The 18,733-nt window shown below is 39.9% G+C and overlaps 1 protein-coding gene across 1 annotated transcript in view; it reads right to left on the bottom strand.

Moving 5' to 3' along the window:
* elp2 (elongator acetyltransferase complex subunit 2) overlaps nucleotides 1-12,284 on the bottom strand; it is a 28,133-nt gene extending 15,849 nt beyond the window's left edge. Inside the window, exons 1-10 of the mRNA XM_069176703.1 lie at nucleotides 12,151-12,284; nucleotides 11,952-12,030; nucleotides 11,541-11,611; nucleotides 11,214-11,358; nucleotides 9,651-9,728; nucleotides 8,919-8,983; nucleotides 8,730-8,796; nucleotides 5,553-5,699; nucleotides 5,200-5,295; nucleotides 3,730-3,830 (exon numbers count right to left, since the gene is read on the bottom strand). Of these exons, the coding sequence (XP_069032804.1) occupies nucleotides 3,730-3,830; nucleotides 5,200-5,295; nucleotides 5,553-5,699; nucleotides 8,730-8,796; nucleotides 8,919-8,983; nucleotides 9,651-9,728; nucleotides 11,214-11,358; nucleotides 11,541-11,611; nucleotides 11,952-12,030; nucleotides 12,151-12,282 (981 nt within the window). The 5' untranslated portion in view covers nucleotides 12,283-12,284. The remainder of the gene's footprint in view (nucleotides 1-3,729; nucleotides 3,831-5,199; nucleotides 5,296-5,552; nucleotides 5,700-8,729; nucleotides 8,797-8,918; nucleotides 8,984-9,650; nucleotides 9,729-11,213; nucleotides 11,359-11,540; nucleotides 11,612-11,951; nucleotides 12,031-12,150) is intronic.
* Nucleotides 12,285-18,733: the final 6,449 nt, after the last annotated feature.

Below are 18,733 nucleotides of genomic sequence, written 5' to 3'. Positions count from 1 at the left end.
TAATGCCTGTATGCAGGCTGAAACACAGCGGAACTAATGACAGCAATAAAGGCATGGCTTTACTTTGAATGGTACGGTCCTGCAGCCATTCAGAGAGAGAGAGAGAGAGAGAGAGAGAGAGAGCAAGACAGAGTGGAGAGAGAGACATCCAGGAGGAAACGTAGACGGTGAGATTGAGAGAGAACGAGATGCAACATTAAGCAGATTGATTTTAAAATTCTGCAGACAAGAGCCAGCCGTAAATCATGCAAAAACTCACAGAGGCAAAAAGCCGTCATCTGTCTTGTTTACGAGAAGGGGTACAATATGAATGCGTGGCGTGGCTTTATCGCTGGGCAGTGGGGGTACTGGAGAGGAATAGAACAAGGACAGCAAAGGAGGGGAAGGCATATATCATTCTTGGAGAGAGAGAAAAAGGGTGACGAGCCCCAAATGAGCTTAGCCGAGCAGAGAAAACCCATACAGTGTGGAGCACAGGTTTTCACGTCAACTTTTCAGGCTGCAACACTGACCGACACAGTGAGAGGGAAAGCGAGTGCTGCCTTCAGTTTACACAAAAAGAGGGATATGGTGAAGGATCATTTTTATTATCTATAAATCTGTTGATTTCTCGCAAATAATTAGTCAGTCAGTCAGTCGAGTATAAAATGTGAGATTATTTGAGCCTGCCAAAAGACTGATTGCCGTGTTAAGGAAAAAGACAAACGCTGAGTTCGGCTGCCGTTACATTTTTAATCAGGAATGGTTACTCGCATATTAGAACACTCCTCGGTATAAACTTCACAGAATGTTTGGTGTGAGTTCCCGATACAATAATTATGTGGGTCATTACTTCAGTTATTATTTGAGAATTTACTTTCAATTTAGACTTTTTTTTATATTAGGGATTACAGATGAAAACAAATGTTCTGTCTCAGATTAAACATTTTCTCGGCTTAGAATTTTTTGAATTTCTGTGGATACATAAGGCCATGAATAATAAATAATATTGCTTTAGAATTGTGAAAAATCTTTCTAAAATATCCCAGAAACCAATGTGACTTCTTCAAACTTTGTTTTGCCCAACCATTCGGCCAGTAGTCCACAATCCGAACATATTAAATTCTCAACAATATACAACAAAGAAAATCAGACAACCTTCTGCAGGAAGCCTGAACCAGTAACTTTTTGTTATTTTTTCTTGACTTGACTTCAACAAGTCCTGGTTCCAGACCTCTCAATCTGTGTACATAACTCATCTTTTCAGCAACTGCAGAATTTGATTTCTTTGGTTATTAACTCACTTGATACTCCTTTCAGCATTACCTAAAAGTCATCGATTAGAGCTGAACAATTACTTGATTAAAAAAATTAATCACCAACTATTTTAAATTGTGTTCAGAGTTTTTTATTATTATAAGAAAAAAAAAAAAAAAAAACTCTTGATTCCAGCTTCTTAATTGTGAATATATTCTGGCTCCTTTAGTCCTCTATAAAATCAAAATACGGTTTTTTTTTTTGTTATGGCCAGTGGGTTGGTACCAGAAAATACATTTTGGGCTGCACTTTGGGCTTTATGGAAACACAGGTTAACATTTAAAAAACAATTCTGACATTTTAAAGACCAAACACCTCATTGATCAACCCTAACCCTACCATCGATGGCACCTAATGTTTACAGTCATCTGAATATGCACACTCACACTATCCAAAAAATATTGAGTCATTTTGGACTTAATGGCTTTTCTTGATCTGCCATGTGGCCAAGAGTAATTTGAGGAGAGTCTGAGGTCTGAAAATAGGTCATCTCTCAAACATACACAGAAACTGATAATCCCTCCAGGCATTGTGGTGACCCGCTGTGGTCAGTCGGAGATGTTAATTACCAGTATGTCTCGTTAGCAAGATGTGCTTTACACAGCGGTGGGCCCCGACCACCCCACTGCTAACCCCGCTCTCCATTAAACCTCACCAATTACTCTAATCAGCGTGAAGTGGAGCACGTCTTTGTAAAAATCGTCTAATTAAGACACACATGGCTGGTCATTTAGCGCTGCGGGCTCTGCTCTGCCAAAAACCTCCGTGTCCTGAAGTAAAGCCTTTGTGAGGCCTGTTCAGGTTATAGAAAACACTCCACGGGGACCACATGGCTTTAATTCTAACATGTAAAGATAGGGACAAAATAGAAATACAGTCGGATTCACTGAGGTTTCATTGTTGTCTGTGTGTGTGTGTGTGTGTGTGTGTGTGTGTGTGTGTGTGTGTGTGTCACAGAGCTTCAGAGGTTAAGCTTCCTTTGTAGGCAGGGAACCTGTCAGTTCAAAGGGTTTGGCTCTCAAACAGAAATAGAGGAGCAGAGAAATAGAAGGGAGACTCATATGCTATGCACTTTCACATCCAACAAAAAGGTTATTCCAGGTGTGTGTGTGTGTGTGTGTGTGTGTGTGTGTGTGTGTGGGAGAGAGGAGGGGGTTGGCCACACCAGACTTGACACCCACTGCCGCTTTTCTCTCTCCCACTGCCTGCCTTTGTCTCATCATACTGAGAAGAATATGTGACATCAGCGCTGGCTCCGGGCCCTAATCATCATCCCTTTGTTGGGGGAGAGAGTCAAGACTTTCCTGTTTTCTCTCTTCTGTGGTCTTTGTCGCTTGTCACTGAGGATGTGAATGATATCAAAGGTGCCAAAATGTAAGTGATCAAGTGTGGAATCTTTCTCATCACCCCGGAGTGTGATCACACTCGAGGTGCCTGCCATGGCGAGGTTCAACAGGATGAGTGGAGGGATTTGTGTGTGTGTGTGTGTGTGTGTGTGTGTGTGTGTGTGTGTGTGTGTGTGTGTGTGTGTGTGTTTGCATTTTCAGGGAGACAGTCTAGGACGGCTGCATCCGTGAGCGTGTTTGTGTGTTTGTAGTTTGTGTGTGATGTTTTTGCGTTTCTGATTTCAGTGCTCCTATGTTTCTGTATTCTCAGGTTACCCTGGGCCACCTGAAAATATGCCAGTTGTATTTCTTAAAAAAAAAAAAGAAGCTGTGGGGCAGATGGGCACGGAACTGCTTTTTCATTGCTATCCACACTTGTGTTAAATTTAGCCCCTTTCTAGCACAACAGCAGCTGTTGGGAGCTCAAAGGGATGAGGTGGAGGAGAGAGAAAGGAAAGAAGGACAGAGATAATGCGGGAGAGAAAGAGGAAGGTGGAAGACAGAAGCGGTAGAGGACAAAAAATTATAAAAGGTGGGTGTGAGGAGTGATAGAGGAAAAAAAAAAATAAGGGAGAAAGGTGGTGCTGAGGCTACAGCATGTCTTCCAGCGGCCTCTCCATCTCCTGTCAGATGTGTTGGGGAATGGGCCGCATAAGAGGGGGTTCAGTGTGAGTGAGTGATAGAAGGGAAGATGGGGGAGGACAACATCGGCTTGTCTAAACTCACAGTGGTGCGCCGGGCTCAGCGCCTCTTCATCACTGTCTATCACTTCTATTCCTGACACCTCAATGTCAGGGAGAGTGGAACAGACGCGGGGGCACTGACAGCTGGAGAGGGGATACTGGGGGAGGGCTCAGGCTCCAGATCACGTCACAAGCTACTGTGAAGAAAGCTGGCAGAAATAGAGTTTGGGAATTGGGTGCGTGAGTGTGTGGACGTGTGTGCAAACCCTGCGTCGACTTCCGAGGGTAATTGATTCCCCGTGTGCATGTGTGTGTACGGCCTGTGTATGTGCATACAGCTTCCTTGTATTCTAGTCACCACTGACCTGCTCCACCCAGACTCCAGATCCCTCCTCGGGAGCCCACAGGATCATTGTTTTGTCCATAGAGGCTGAGAGCAGGCTGAGAGGCTGTTGCAGCTCGCCACCTGCAGGGGGAGACAGAGAGAGACTAGAATATGAATATAGGCGCAGAACACACAGTTGGACGGTCAACAGTCGATTATTATGGCCATAGGTTCTCTAACTACAGCTTGTGGCCTGAAGCACAATCCTTATCACAGGTTGTATATCTGCGAGTTATGAGTTTACATTCATTTCAAAGGTAAAAAAAAAAAAAAAAAAAAAAAAAAAAAAAAAAAAAAAAAGTAACAATAAAATATTTTTTGTCACATGCATTTTATCTTGTTTTTTTACCTGTCTTGGGAATAATCTCAATGACCCCTGGAACGAGTGTATCAGGCCATCTATGATTCACCTTTCAGTCCCGCACAGTAGCAGTAATGACGATCGTCTCTCTCTTTCGGAGTAAAACATTTTAAATTCCAATACTTGCTCTGATGCATAAAATTTGAGTGCTCGCTATTTAATAAAATAACAACAACTAAAAAAAGATCACGGGTGATGGTGCTGTGGTTACCAAGTCTCTGCTTCACAGGGTTAGCTGCTGGACAGTGCAAAGACTAGCTCAAGGTGAGTGCAACTCTATTTTCATGAAGGGATTCATAAGGATTTGCCGTTTTGTTTGGATAAAAAAACTGTTACATCACAATTAATTATAATTAATCTATTTGGAATTATAATAAAAAATATTGTTTGTAAATATGCAAAAATAATGCCTGGGCATGTGTCACTCAGAAAAGAGTCAGCCAATCAGAAGAGAGGGTCACTGATATCAAGGCGACTTGAAGACACAGACACAAAACAACCTGTTCAAAGAGAACATATATTACATTCAGCAGCTTTTCCCTCGAGAACTAATTAAGCCAATAACTTTTTACACCCATGGTTTTCTTTTTCTCATTTCAATTGTCACAGTTCCTTTCTGGTTTTTGTAATCAATAGCACTGAAAGACAAAGGGAGGGAAACAATACCTCTCAGTTTTGTATGCAAGCCAATCAATTTACTTCCACACACTGTGGAAACTGAGAAAGTGGCGGAAATGTTTGAAGGCAATTGTGTCTGATTGTAAAAGAAATGGTACGATTGTGTTTTTTTCACACTGACAATAGAGTCTTGGCGATTTTCCCAAAAATTGTGACCACTCACTCTTACAAACTGTCACTCACTCTCACTCACAGACTCGCAAACATGCACACGTGCGCACTAAAGACTTGCACAATCAGACACACTCTCCTACACGCTCTTTCACTCACACACTCTCATACACTCTCTCACACTCACGCACACACTCACTCTTTCACTTATTCTTTCACTCACACGCTCTCTCACTTCTAACTGTCCTATAAATGGGCATCATTAGTGACTGACGCCTCCCTGGTTTTACATCAAAGTACCGTTGTAGAAAGGAGGCTGCCAGTGAACTCCATAGACCCAGTTCTCATGGCCTGCCAGGACCGTCTCAAGGGACACAGCAAACACAGAGGGCCCGTCTGGAGCAAGAACACAGAGAAGCCAAATGAAGACTGTTATCAAGATATCAGTTGTGATATTTTAGCAATTAAAAAAGTAGCTGATTAAATAAATAGGTATACATTTTCTGCCTTTTTTGTGGCAGACCACATGACTTAAGTATGTGAAACACGAATAAAAGTTAACATATATATGCCATTAAACCATCAAAATGCATCTCTCTTAATTTGGGTAATTAGCAACCTTTTCTATAATCAAGCCTGGGTGGTCCACTCACCTCTCTCCTTCACTTCAAAAACGTCCTCCTTCATTTTGATGATGGTGTGATCGTCCTCAGTGAGAGTGTCAGTGCCAGACTTGGCACACAGCCTCCACACTCTGATGAGAGTGTCCTGTGAACAGCTGGCTAATAACAGCTCCCCACCTGAATGAGCCAGAGCAACAAAAAAAAACTGAATACCTCCATGACTAAAATACATGTTTGGTCAGCTCTGGAAGTGTTGCAGAATCCATCCTTCTGACCATTGTATTATTTACTCTGTTGGGGCCCTACGATGAAAAGTGTCTTTATGAAATACAGTGGGACTGTTGTGGTGTGAAAAGAAGTTCTGATAGTCCAAAAAATGATATGCAATAATCTGAGAACGGGCATGTGAAGTTTAGTTTAAAGTTTAGTTTAGTTTTAAAGCCTTTTCAGAACAGCACAACCAGCTGGAAACACAACCTGGCATGTGCTGGTATCACCTTATACATTTTATGTGGCTATCATGCTAGCAAACAGTTGATTATTTACACACCCACAGCAACATTAGCATTCAATAGCAGTTATATTTCTGACCATCTTGTGAAGGTAAATCTATTTTTTTGCTTTGCTTGTTTTGATTGTAAACAACTCCTAAGGGAACTATATGTCTCTTTATCTGCTGAATACTCCTATATGTGCACTAGTGAGTCACTAACTTTATCTACCATTTAGTGCTGGTAGGGTGGCATACATTGGGTTTATTGGCAGGAAACACAACTGATGAGCATGAACAGAAACTTCAAGTTAAAGACTCAAACAATGAGCTGAATGATGCTATTACGTTCCACAGAGTTGAGGGTAACTGCACAGGTGGGTGATCATTTGTCATTGTAATCAGTTATTTGATCCACTCTTAACATCAAATTATTTACTAGGACAGCTTTCAAAAAACATCTTTCATGTTACGTTAATTGAAAACATTATATTTAAGCATTCGGCCGAAAGCAGAGCTGATCATGTTCAGAGGTAAAAGTTGAACAATAAAGAGCTGAGCCTTTTCTGGGTTTGAATTCTTGTTACGTCAGTTATCTGTCAGAACTGTAATCAAGGGATGTGAGAAGACTCGTCCTGACTGTGATGCAGCCAGTGAGACAGCAGGAGTGCAGGCCAAATATAAACAGACAGGTGGTAAACAAAGCGCATGCCACCATTCCTGAGTGTCCCTGTCTCTCACATTATGTGCTTCAGTTTTAGTCCAGTGGCCACCGGTCCAGTTGTATCTCTGCCAAGACAAATGGATATAACAAAAATGGCTCTGCTGCTACCACCTACGGCCTCCTGTGTGTCAGGAGAGGGAGGATGAAGGCTATTATAGATTGTCAATCATGGTGTAATGACACTAATGAGAATAACAATGATAATTTGTTTTGCTACTTGCCTGACACTCTGCCCAAACTACTTGCACTTTTATTTATTTTTTTCCATTCAACGCTACTTTTAAAACTTGACTCAAAAAGTGTTACCCAAATCAAATTAAGATTTAACTTTGGATATCTTTTCAGTTATTTTGTGACATTTGTTTTCTTCTTTTAAGTCTTTTTGAAGAGGCTAACAAACCTGGTGATCGTGATTACGATATAACTAAATCTTAGAGAGATACTAAACTGGGTAAGTGAGTATTTTTCCGACAAATCCGTTAGTTTAAGAGAGCTGATTTGAAACTAGCATCAATTATAACCTCCTGCTAAGGAAAGAAGAAGATGTGATTTTGAGAACAGATGAAACACAAAACCAGAAAACAGCATCATGCTCTGAACCCCAATATTCAACAGCTATGAAAAACTGCAATTTGCCATCTGCAGAGTCATAAAAGAACAGAATGATGTATTTAACTACCATCAAAGTAGAGAGAGGTTTTGTCATTCCTATGGGAATGCTTCATATAAACAAACTTCACTGCATCTCTTTGCTGGCTTGTAGCTTGACAGCATGGAGTAGGTCATAGACTGTGAGTAGGAAGGAGACACTGGTGAAGAGGGCTGGTTGAGGAGATGAAGTAGCTTTTACACAGTCAGAACAGTGCAGTAATGAAGTGCCCTTGAAGAGGGTTATACAATTAGTAGAGCCTGGATTGGATCCATGTATTACCATTTGCTATCAAAATACTGTGAATAGCACACTGGTTGGATGAGCTGGACTTCAAGCATAACAGGCTGGAAACACAGTGCATAGTTTATATGTTTTCTGGATCTTAGAGGAGAAATGTGCCTTTTTGCTTCTTTGTGTTTTACTTTAAGAAAGTCAAAGAGCATATGTCAGCCTTTCTCATTGAATTAGTTGATGGCTGTGACTGGAAATCTACTCCCACCGCTTAGTTTTCAGTCAATGGCATGTTATCTAACTCTTTCAAAATGCTCTATTACCCAGCTTTTCAGGCTTTCGTTAGATCAACTAAAAATAATTGTGAAAGCAAGCACACGCTTTTGAGGCTTCACAAGAGAAAGACCACCATACTGTACCAGAAACTAGCACATAATGAAAATGAATTTCCTAAATATATTCAAAGATATTTTTCAAGCCAAACACATCTTAAACTTTTTCTGTCTGTCTATATGATTTAAAATGCAGTGTGCTTACTATAAGCCAAAAATGAGGCAGAATTTTCTGTGACCACTGAATGAATGGAAAGTAACATTTTAGTACTGTAACAGAGACCATATAAGCAGCTGTCTACAGAGCCCTTAGTTAACAATCAATAACTATCACAACATATTATTATTATTATTACAAAATCTATGAATCTGATTACATATTTCTCATTAAAAACATCACACTAGCTCACATTGTTAGCTTGCCATTAGCCAACCCTAGTTACTACTCTCACCACCTACGATAAAGATCCTGGACTCAAAGCTCTTGTATGGTGAGAACATGTGACTGGGACTGAGAAGATGCAGAATATATATTCAAGATGACAGGGTCTTTTTCAAGAGCACTTAAAAGTGATGTGGATATTTTCTCTAATGAATATATTAATATGGGCTTCCTGATTTAAGCCTTTATGTGGTTTGTTTTTATTTTATCATGAAAAGCACCTAGAACTGTTTCTGTATGATATTGTGCTATTTAAATAAAATGTTGTTTGAATTTTTTTATTTTTTTTTTAAAAGCTTCTTTTTTATTTTTTATTAACAGCAACACTGTTCTCACCTGTAGACACCCATGCCACTCCACGAACCCAGTCTTCATGTCCTTGCAGCGTCATGGCTCTCTGGAGCTGTTGGAGAGCAATTTAAAAAAGGTCAAATGCCGCACAGCAAACTTTTGAAATTCTAATTAAAGAGCTGGAGCAGAACACATAGACGAGCTGCTGCGGAGCGAGTATCGATCTGAGCTTACCTGTCCGTTGGCCTGCACATACAGATGCACCCGAGAGTCATCACCCCCGCAGGCCAGTATGGGCACTGTGAAAGACGAGGTGTAGATTTTTAAACAGTCACGTAAGCACACAGACATGCACAGTAACAGGCTGCATACATTTATATCAGAATCTAGGTTTTATAAACAGAAGCGAGGGGGAAAGGAAAGTTGAAGCACAGCATCAAACAGAGGAACAGCATGTCAAACATAAAGGCAAAATGACACTTCAAACACAGAAGGTTTTAAATGACATTTGGTTACAGGGACTAAAGCAGTGTAAATTAAGATGGATGACAAGAGAGGAAAAATGTGTTCGTTAGTGTGTGTGTGTGTGTGTGTGTGTGTGTGTGTGTGTGTGTGTGTGTGTGTGTGTTACTTGTGGGACTTTTTGCAGTGTAAACATCGACCTTGTCAAGAGAGTCAGTGGTTCTAATGAAGCAAAACATAATTTCTTATGTCCTGGTTAAGGTTTGGGGTCAAGTGTGAATTGAGGTTAGGTCAAGTTTGATATTAATTAGTTATGGTTAGGGTTAGGCTGTCCACAATGAATGGAAGTCAATGCAAGGACCTAGCAAGGGTAGCTGTTTAAACTTGTGTATGTGTGTGTGTGTATGTGTGTGTATGTGTGTGTATGTGCGTGCGTGCGTGCGTGCGTGTGTGTGCGTGCCTAATGACGTCAGGGATGTCTACGTAGGAACAGCTTAGGCTCACCTCTGCTGCCTGGCAACAGTACCAGTGAGACATCCATCATGAAGCCACTGCCAAATGATAAGTCATGGAGGCAATCAGCTGAGGAATACACATGAACATGGAATTAAACTTTCAGATACATCACGGTAATACTGCTATATAATTAAAAATCGTATCATATACAGAGAACAGTTTAATTTGGCTATTTCTGTGTGAAATCTTTGACAATAGCAACTTTTTTTTTTTCCCCTCTGTCTTACTTTATGTGAGGAGGCAAAGTACATTTCTAACTGCATACAGCCACCAACATAACATAGATCATGTTTTTATCTGGGAGTATAACCCAAGTTTATGCCCAGTCTACATAAACACACACTTAATCTCCATGACTGTCAAGCTACATTAGTGTCCTGACAAGTGGAGAGACTTTCAGCAAAGGGAAGCCGTTATGGGTGACAGCTTGAAAACAGGAAAGCAGATATAGATGACAGCTTGGGAGACCACCGATATTCAACTGTACAAAAAAAAATTGAACCTGATATCAAAATAAACACAGCTGTGTTTATTATGACAACCTACATAGCTTTGGAAATAATAAAAAAAAAAAACAGGAGTGATTATACAGCAGACAGTAATTTATGTCCAAAGCAAATGTGGCCTTTTACATTTCCGTATTCACTGGCAGGTTGTTTTGCCTGTTTTTACTACAAGTTAAGTGACCTTTAAATTAACACAGTCCCTTAACAGTGCTGCAGCAGATCAGAGGTGATGTAAGTTAAACATTGCCATGCTCTCGAGCAGCCATTAGAGTGCAGATAGTCAGTAACTGTAGTGTAAGTGAGTTACCAAAATAATGAAGACAGTACAGTGTCACATCTTCAAGTCTCTATTAGTTACAATACATTAACATGAATTAGACTCTGAAGGGAAATAACAATCTATGTTTAAACTGCTCACACCTCATAGACATGTACTCTGTAATGAGGAATCACAGGAGGACATCAGTTTTTCAAGAAGTAACAAAAAAAAGTTTCAGAACTACAGCCTTGCCTTGTAAATACCAAAAGTAAAACTTAAAAACAATCTGGTTTTGTAAAATGACCAATATTATAATGGAAAATGGGAAGAAAAAAAAAAAAAAAAAGATTTGTCTCTTCCTCTTGTTTGCATTGTGGCTCCGGAAAGTCTCTTTGTCAAGCAGACTCTGAAAAGACTCTTTTGTTTTCTCTCTTATTTGCAAGCGATTCCTTTTTGTTTTACTTTCCGCATCTAATTGACGACTCCCCTGTGTGCTTATCTTGTGACCTGCAAATCTAATCAATATTACCATACGAAAGCAGATACAAAGGGAATGGGGGTGACGGTCAACTGTATAAAAAGCTGCCCTACGGAGGAGTGACTGGAAGCACTGCTGGACACCTCTCTTTGAGGGTGCATGTATTTGCTCCTTCTTGCAAGAATAAATGTCTGATATGTTTGATTTTGAACCAAGCCTCTGAGTAATTTTTCTAACAGAAAAAAGTACCTCAAAAAAGCCACAGACCAATTAACTAATTAATCGGTTGTTTTATTGTCGTGTCTTACCTTCTTTGGTGTCACTGCAGAGCCACAGTTTAACTGTGGAGTCTGCCGCTGAGGAGGCCACCAGGATCTTTGAGTCCTCTGTGTAGATAGCATCCACAGCGCAGACTGGACCAGTGTGGCCCTTACACTCCACAGACCGGATGAACTGGAAACAGCACGGCACATTTTCGTCCTTTTATATCATCTATACAACACTAAATCACAACACATGTTCATCTCAAGGCACTTTTCATAGTAAGGACAGTATTGCACAGCAAGACCCAACAATTCCCAAAGAAGTCGGAAAGTCTAACTCAGAAACACTGTCGAGTGAAACCGGTGGCCTACCTTCTCATCTTGAGCCTCCCACAGGATGAGACGATTGTCGGAGCCCCCTGAGACAAGATGACACTCCGGAGCTGTGACGACAACAAAAACACAAGTTTTCACGATTAGAGCTGTGTCACTCTAAATCTGAAAACACTACAGGATGCAATCTTCTTTTTTTTTTGGACAGAAAGGTGCTGTGTATCGATGAATCACATTGTATTGATAAATGCTCCCACTTAAAACCAGATCAACTATTGGCTATTTATATAAGGTGTTGGTGACGGCAAAGCAAATGGACAAAGCCACGATGATGAAGAAGAAGATGAGGCAGACAAACAGATTCCTAAAGCGAAATGATTGAAGTCTTCACTTGTCCTTGGATCACGTGATCGTGACACTAACTTAAACAGCTGTCTGGTGCACACTCACCACTGTCCTCTTTGTGCACCCACTGGACTGCATTCACTCTGCCTGAGTGTCCGTTTAGCACAGCGACCACTCTCCTCTCCTACAGGAAAAAAAACCCACAGGATGTGTTTACTGAGGTAACCACAGTGCAGCTGGGTTGGACATCATCACAAGCAGCGACAGCAGGCTTCACAGCGGGAAATAACAAGGGTTGTATTACCTGCGGGTCGTACAGAGCCACCGAGTTACATGTCCCAAATGCGATGGTTCCTCCACGACTCCAAGAAACTACGTTTGGCGTCCTGTTTGCGCAACAAGCTGTATGGCATGTTTCCATTACGGGCGCCGCCATCTTCAAAACTGAAGTTGCGGTGTTACTGTAAATATGGCCCCGGATAAACGGTACCGTTGTAACAACGGTTCTGCAGCTGTTTGATCATACACTGAAAATATTCCTTGCAAATTCTAAATCAATTTTTACATACAATTTACATACATTATTTTTCTCTGGTCTATTTCAAATATCGGTTTTAATTGTGCAATACTGGTGACTTTAACAATGATTCTAAGCTGCACTGTTGAGTAAAGTCCAGTAGATGGCGCAAGATAATCACAAAATCCAAGTCCGAGTATTTTAGTACCCTATACTTTAATTTGGCCTTGTTGTACACCTCTGTAGTACCACTAAGGATATTGTAAAATGAGGAAAATATTGCATATATAAAAAATTATAATGACTATATCCATAAAGCCTTGAACTGAAGTGTCAAGGGATAACAGTAAGGTGAATATTTACTCATTTATGTGGAGCTTTTTTTTTTTTCTTCCTGTAACTCTATAGGAAGTCAAAGGAGACACTGAAATAGAGCTGATGGGGATTTAGAGCCTTGTTTGAGCGGGATGGATGCTCTGAAATGTGAACATTGGTCTTATGAGTGAGGGTTGGTCCTCACATTCCTGAAGCCACTGCACTGCATTAATAAATGGCAACAAAGACAATCCAAGCATTTGCTGATCAGGACACGGGTAGAAAATGGCAATACTGTGTACAATCAAAACAGGATTGTTTAGTGTATTTGTCATTCTCATGTGTCTGTGTTGGAGTACTCAAGGGTCAAGGGCAAATCATAGCAAAGTTAGATGTTTAAAAAAAATGCTTTTCTATTTTTTTGCTCGGGCCTGGGAAAATATAGTGTTGCCCGAATGACTGGTGACTCTGTAATAGCTCCATCAACAATCAAGATGCCATAGTATACACACTGCCCTGTCAGACTGTGTTATCCCTTTGCCAAGTCTTGATCGAGGGTAACTGGTCACAGCTGAGCTAGCTGCCAGCCAGTGGCTCACTGCTTGTTTATGGAAAAAAATAAAAATAAAACAAAGCCTCAGGGCCTTTTGAATTTTAAAGGTTGAGGTGACACTTTTGTAACAAGAAGTTTCCAGGCTCCCACTTGACATGATCAGAGAGAAAAATGTGATGGTGTCTGTGAAGCCTTGAGACGACATCACAAATGACAATCGAGCAAAGACAAACAGGGATAGAGCCAAATGATATGGGGAAGTGAGAAGGGAAGGAGGATGGGTGGCTGGGCCTTTTTCTGGCTCGCCTATGACCATGCTGACTTGTGCTGTATATGCATGACAAAGACAAAACAGACACACTGTCACCAACACTTGGGTAGAAAATAGATTATGTTTGTGTTCCCATTGTTGTCCCTCCTCACTCAGTCTCAGTGGAACAGGATTTACACAGACTTGGCAGGGTGAGGCAACCTCTCTGTGGAGGATAGCCGCATCTATGGCTCTCATCTCAGGAGTGGCAGCTAGACACAAGTTGGGATGCAGCCAAACAGCTGCGTCTGAGGACAAGTGTCTCTGTTATCTTTGTACTGCTTTGACTACGCATTCATCCACCGCTGGTGGTGAAATCTCTGTACCTGCTTACATAATGCAGGATTAATTTGATCAAGTGTAAGAGGTCATTGCAGGAGAGTGTAGGGTTATTTAGGAAAGATTCTGACATATTTTTGATGCCTGGACAAAAGAGTAGGAATATGCCTTCATGAGCTGTTTTGTGAACATGTCTTTGCACCACTTTGCTTATTTCACAGGGAATTCAAATCGATACCATATCTACAGTAGAAATGTTCATTGATTTACAATTATTAATCAGGCCAAAGTTTTTGTTGGAAAATGTTATGGGTATAAATCAGGGTTTATTTACCCTCTTGACCAGTTTTTAACATAAAAGTCATGTTAATATAAATATTTTTTTTCAATATTTTCATAAGAAGCAGAGTTTGGTACTTCAGAAAGTGTGATATAATTCTAACATATTTCCATTTATGTTTTATTTAAAGTAGGATCCTGACCCCAAAGTTAAGTAACGCTGTGTAATGCCTACAAGAGGATCTAACTCACTGCTGTATGCACATCAAAAATGTATAAAAAGCAGAACATTAAATGTTCCACAGTGAAGATAATGTTCTTTCATGTTCAGCACATCCATTTTATTGTGCCATATGTTGCCACCAAGTGCTTCATAACTCTATTTGACTGAGGAGCTGTGAAGCCATTGTGGGAGACTGGATAACAATTCAGGGAATCATTACTATGAATTTTATATTTGTAGAAATACTTAGGGCCTGATGGATGATGGAGACACTGTCTGCTTTTTGGTACTAAAATATTCTTCGGCACTTTACAGTGTCTTTTTCGTTCAATGTCATTTTCTTGCTCACTCACCTACAAACAAGCATAATTTAACTCATGAGAGAGGCTAAAACAGTGCATGTAATGACTCCATAGTTAAACTTTTACACTTTTAGGATCTCAGTTGACAACAGTATTTTGCAAGTTTTCACTGTGTATACTTTCTCTGAGCTCGTAGTTTGAGGTGGAGTGTGGGAAGGACTGGGATTATCTCAGTGCAGATTTGGTAATGAATGCAAGAATGCAAATTTAACTAATGACCGTTTCACATATTCCTGCGTGTTTACATATGCTGTTAATCCAAACTACAGAGGGCATCTCTGACAAATGAGGCAGCCTTCAGATAAAGACGTGCTTGATAAAAAAAAATTAATGATAATGAGCACATGCGAGGTGCCCATGATTATGTAACAGAAATGGAGGTGCAGAAAAAGCCAGGATTACTGGGCTGGGTGTCTGCATGGCACATTTGCTGCTGCCTGGCTTTGTTTACATGCAATTAAATTAGTCTCATCCCTGAGGGTGCCTCAGAGAGCGGCAAATGATAGACAGATGACCCGCTTCTCATTAGCACCACTGCTTTAGTTTTATTTTTATTTGAACATATTAAGGTGTCTGATCTCTTCTTACACTACTTCTAGTTTTCTAATTCTCTTTTTTTATATTATTCTCAGAGGCAGTGTAATTTTTTTGTTAATTTTGACCAGAGGCTGTACTAACATAACCACTTGTGAGCCAGCCAGGATTGAACTCATCTAACATTACAAACACCCCTGAAAGCTTTAAACTGTAAAGCTATTCAGTGTCCATCAGTAAAAACAATGCAAAGCCAGCTAAACATCCACCTCACCTCAGTTTGAACTCCTCTCCCTCACAGAGGCCTCTCCAGTCACTGTATCGTGCTAAGAGGGTGAGTTCAGCTGCAGGTCTCTGTCATGACCACACCAGCCTTACAAGCAAGTATTCTCAGTGATATTTCTTTTAAATAAATTCATCTGACCAACAGGCGCTGAGTAATGACCTCCCTGGAGGCTAATGTGAGTGTGTAAATTGTGCTGTGAAAGCCTTATACAAAACATGAAACTATCAAAACATAATCTTGTTTAAATATGAGTAAGGAGGGGAATAATCATGTAGGAGCATGCAAATTAAAAGCATACTTTCATATAGCCATAAATTATTTTCTCCAGCTGGACATTTTCTACCGTTTTAAAATGCAGGAAAGAAAATCCTTCAACACTCCACCACAATCCTCACTTTGAATACCAAATTTCAATCTACTTATCCAACAGGGGAAATTTGACTGAGTGCACTCATTTTACATCTTGCAGTGTGCAAAATCACTATCTCTTTAGGCTCAGCAGTTCCTGTCCCAGGAGCTGTAAAACCAGAAGGAATGATCCAGAGAGAGAGAAAGAAGTCAGCACTTCTAAAGCATGGAAAGAGACAGTAGCAGCTTTTAAAAAAAACAAAAAACAATCACAACACACACAAGCATCTTTTATTTAATGAGTAATACCCTTGGACTGGGCAGATGAGCATACACAAAAGGGACTTCCTACTTGTATGGAGTTTCAGGGAAATTGTCAAAATGCAATGTGCCTAAAAGAGATTAGAGGCAGAGGAGCAAATATTAAATATTCCAGAACAAATTAGATACTCTAGAAAAACAAGTCTGTTTTACAGCTTGGAAAATGGCACTCACTAACTCAGCAATAAAATTCACTGTGTTTATTTGAGATTGTGGATTAGAAGCTATTTGTCTATATGATAGCTAAACTATTCCCACTGAAACGTTACAGGATGTATTATACTTTACTCATACTTACTCTTCCTCTCGAACATCTACCGTGACCAAAATAATTTAATCCAAGGCAAGTTGATACAGCACAATGCAAGTAGCCAAAGTGGAGTTTGTTATTATCTTATCAGCCTCAGTGCAGATTACCAAAAAACATACAGATATTACCGAGGTAGTAGTAGAGTCATTCATCAAAGTGGATCACAACCCTGTCTACTCGTAGCAGCAGCTTGCATGCCTTCATAATGATGCACTGTTAAGAGTGTGTGTAAATTTGTGTGGATGTGTGTGGAGTGAAACCAATGTAAACAGGGAGGGTTAAACTAAAGCATAGCTCTGCGGTTTTAAATAAATACTGGCTGGGCCTCAGAGTAGCAGACAGCTTTAACACACACACACAGAGCGATTGTCTCCACTGCTGACACAGTGCTCACAAGCCACCACAGTTGATGAGAAAGCAGCAAAAGCTGTCACTAACAGTGCCTCTGTGCTTATAAACCATATCTGCTCTCCTCCATCTGCTGTGTTTGTAACATGAAGTGTTACTCACCACTTGTCATCCAGTGTCTGCACTTGTAAAGTTAGAAATAGCCTTTGAAGCCTCTTGAGGATATAAAGAATTTGGCAATAGTTTGGTCGGACCGGATCCAGGAAACAATAAAGTCCTATTATGGATACATGAAACTAGAGGAGGAACAATGTAATACTGTGATATTCCTCATTTTGAAGTATGACAGCTAATTTTTAAAGAACCTCTGATCTGTACAATTTAAACATATAATCTGTCAAAGACCAGATTTAGTCGCTTTTAAATGTTTTTTTCTCATTTTACGATCATTTTGTAAAAGTAGTTTGGGGATTTGGGAGAGATGTGGAGGTGTGTTGACTGTCAGGGATAATTGGGGGCATTTGTACTCTTACATATCAACCTTTCTGCATAACAATGTAAACTGAAAAGCAAAGTTACAAAGAAATCTTCAAAACACACCTCGAACTGAAATGATTATTATTGATGAGTTTACACTGAGCTTTTGTGAGTGTATTTTCAGTCATTTAGTCCAAATCTGTCAGTGGGGGATAATTTTTTTTGTTGGTCTGAGCACAAAGAATTCAGAAAGATCTGGGTGTTCCAGTTTGTTTGAGACAACAATAACTGCCCTATTATTTTTTATTGTCCATGCTTGTATGCACTTAAACCAATTTCAACCCACACCTGAGTAACCTGGAGTATCTCAGATGGTAGATCGACTATTAATGCTTTCTCCATATAGGCAAAACATAAAGTTTGTAACTTTTTAGCAATGAATTCCAGTCAGTGTGCAGCTGTCTCATGTGGTCCAGTGAAGCCGGGTTTGATTATGTGTATTTGGAGAGGATGATAAGGGATTCTCACACTCCAGGGGATAATATGGGATTCTTTGTCTTAGGGATCAAACCAGAGCTGCTGCGAGGAAAGCATCGCTCCTCTCTCTGCAGGGCATTGGATGCAAAGTCCTCTGAAATGTGCATGGATGGATGGATGATGAATTTTTAAAACTAAAACTCTAACATGCCATCTGAAATGTGCATTAACAGATGGTACATTTAAAAAAAAAAAAAAAAAAACGATATCTTCTTGCATGCTAACATACTCATGACGCACATAGACCACTGATGTTATAACTTGAGGGAGTTTAACAATTCAGATCTTTTTCTTAAATACAAATATTAGCAGCAAGTATTAGCAGCAAAATGTAGTTAAAGTTTACTGGTTTGGTCCCTCAGAGGAATACATTTTTATATATGACATCACTGGATTATTATCAGTGAAGCATCAGTGCCAGCAGGATGTCAGTGTTGTAGCTGCTGCAGGAGGAGCTAGTTTGAACTAGCCTACTTTATATCCAGTTTTATATCCAAGGACAGCAGATAAATCTGAGGGGTTGTCAGATGATTACTGAGAAAGGAAAGAAAGAAAAAACTAAGTACATCTCCATCTGAAAAGAAACTAAAGCTGTCAAAAATTGTATTGGAGTAGAAAGTAGCCTAAAATATTTCTCTCTGAAATGTGGTGAAGTGGAAGTATACAGTAACATCAAATAGACATACTCAAGTAAAGTACCTCAAAACTGTACATAAATAGACTACAGTAGGTACTTGAGTAAATGTAGTGGACATATTTAAGCTACTTTCTACCACTAAAAGCTTATAAATTGAATCATTAGTATTTTTTTTACTCCAATTACATAACTTGATATGTGAGTAAATATTAAAGCCTAAATAATTACCCTGTCTGCCATTGTGTTACAAT

Source organism: Embiotoca jacksoni, unplaced genomic scaffold (assembly GCF_022577435.1).
Source record: "Embiotoca jacksoni isolate LCO1_2020_lvr unplaced genomic scaffold, fEmbJac1.0.p SCAF_7, whole genome shotgun sequence".
NCBI classification, from domain to species: Eukaryota; Metazoa; Chordata; class Actinopteri; family Embiotocidae; genus Embiotoca; species Embiotoca jacksoni.
The sequence above is the reverse complement of the archived record's forward strand: the minus strand, read 5'-3'. Positions and strand labels throughout refer to the sequence as shown.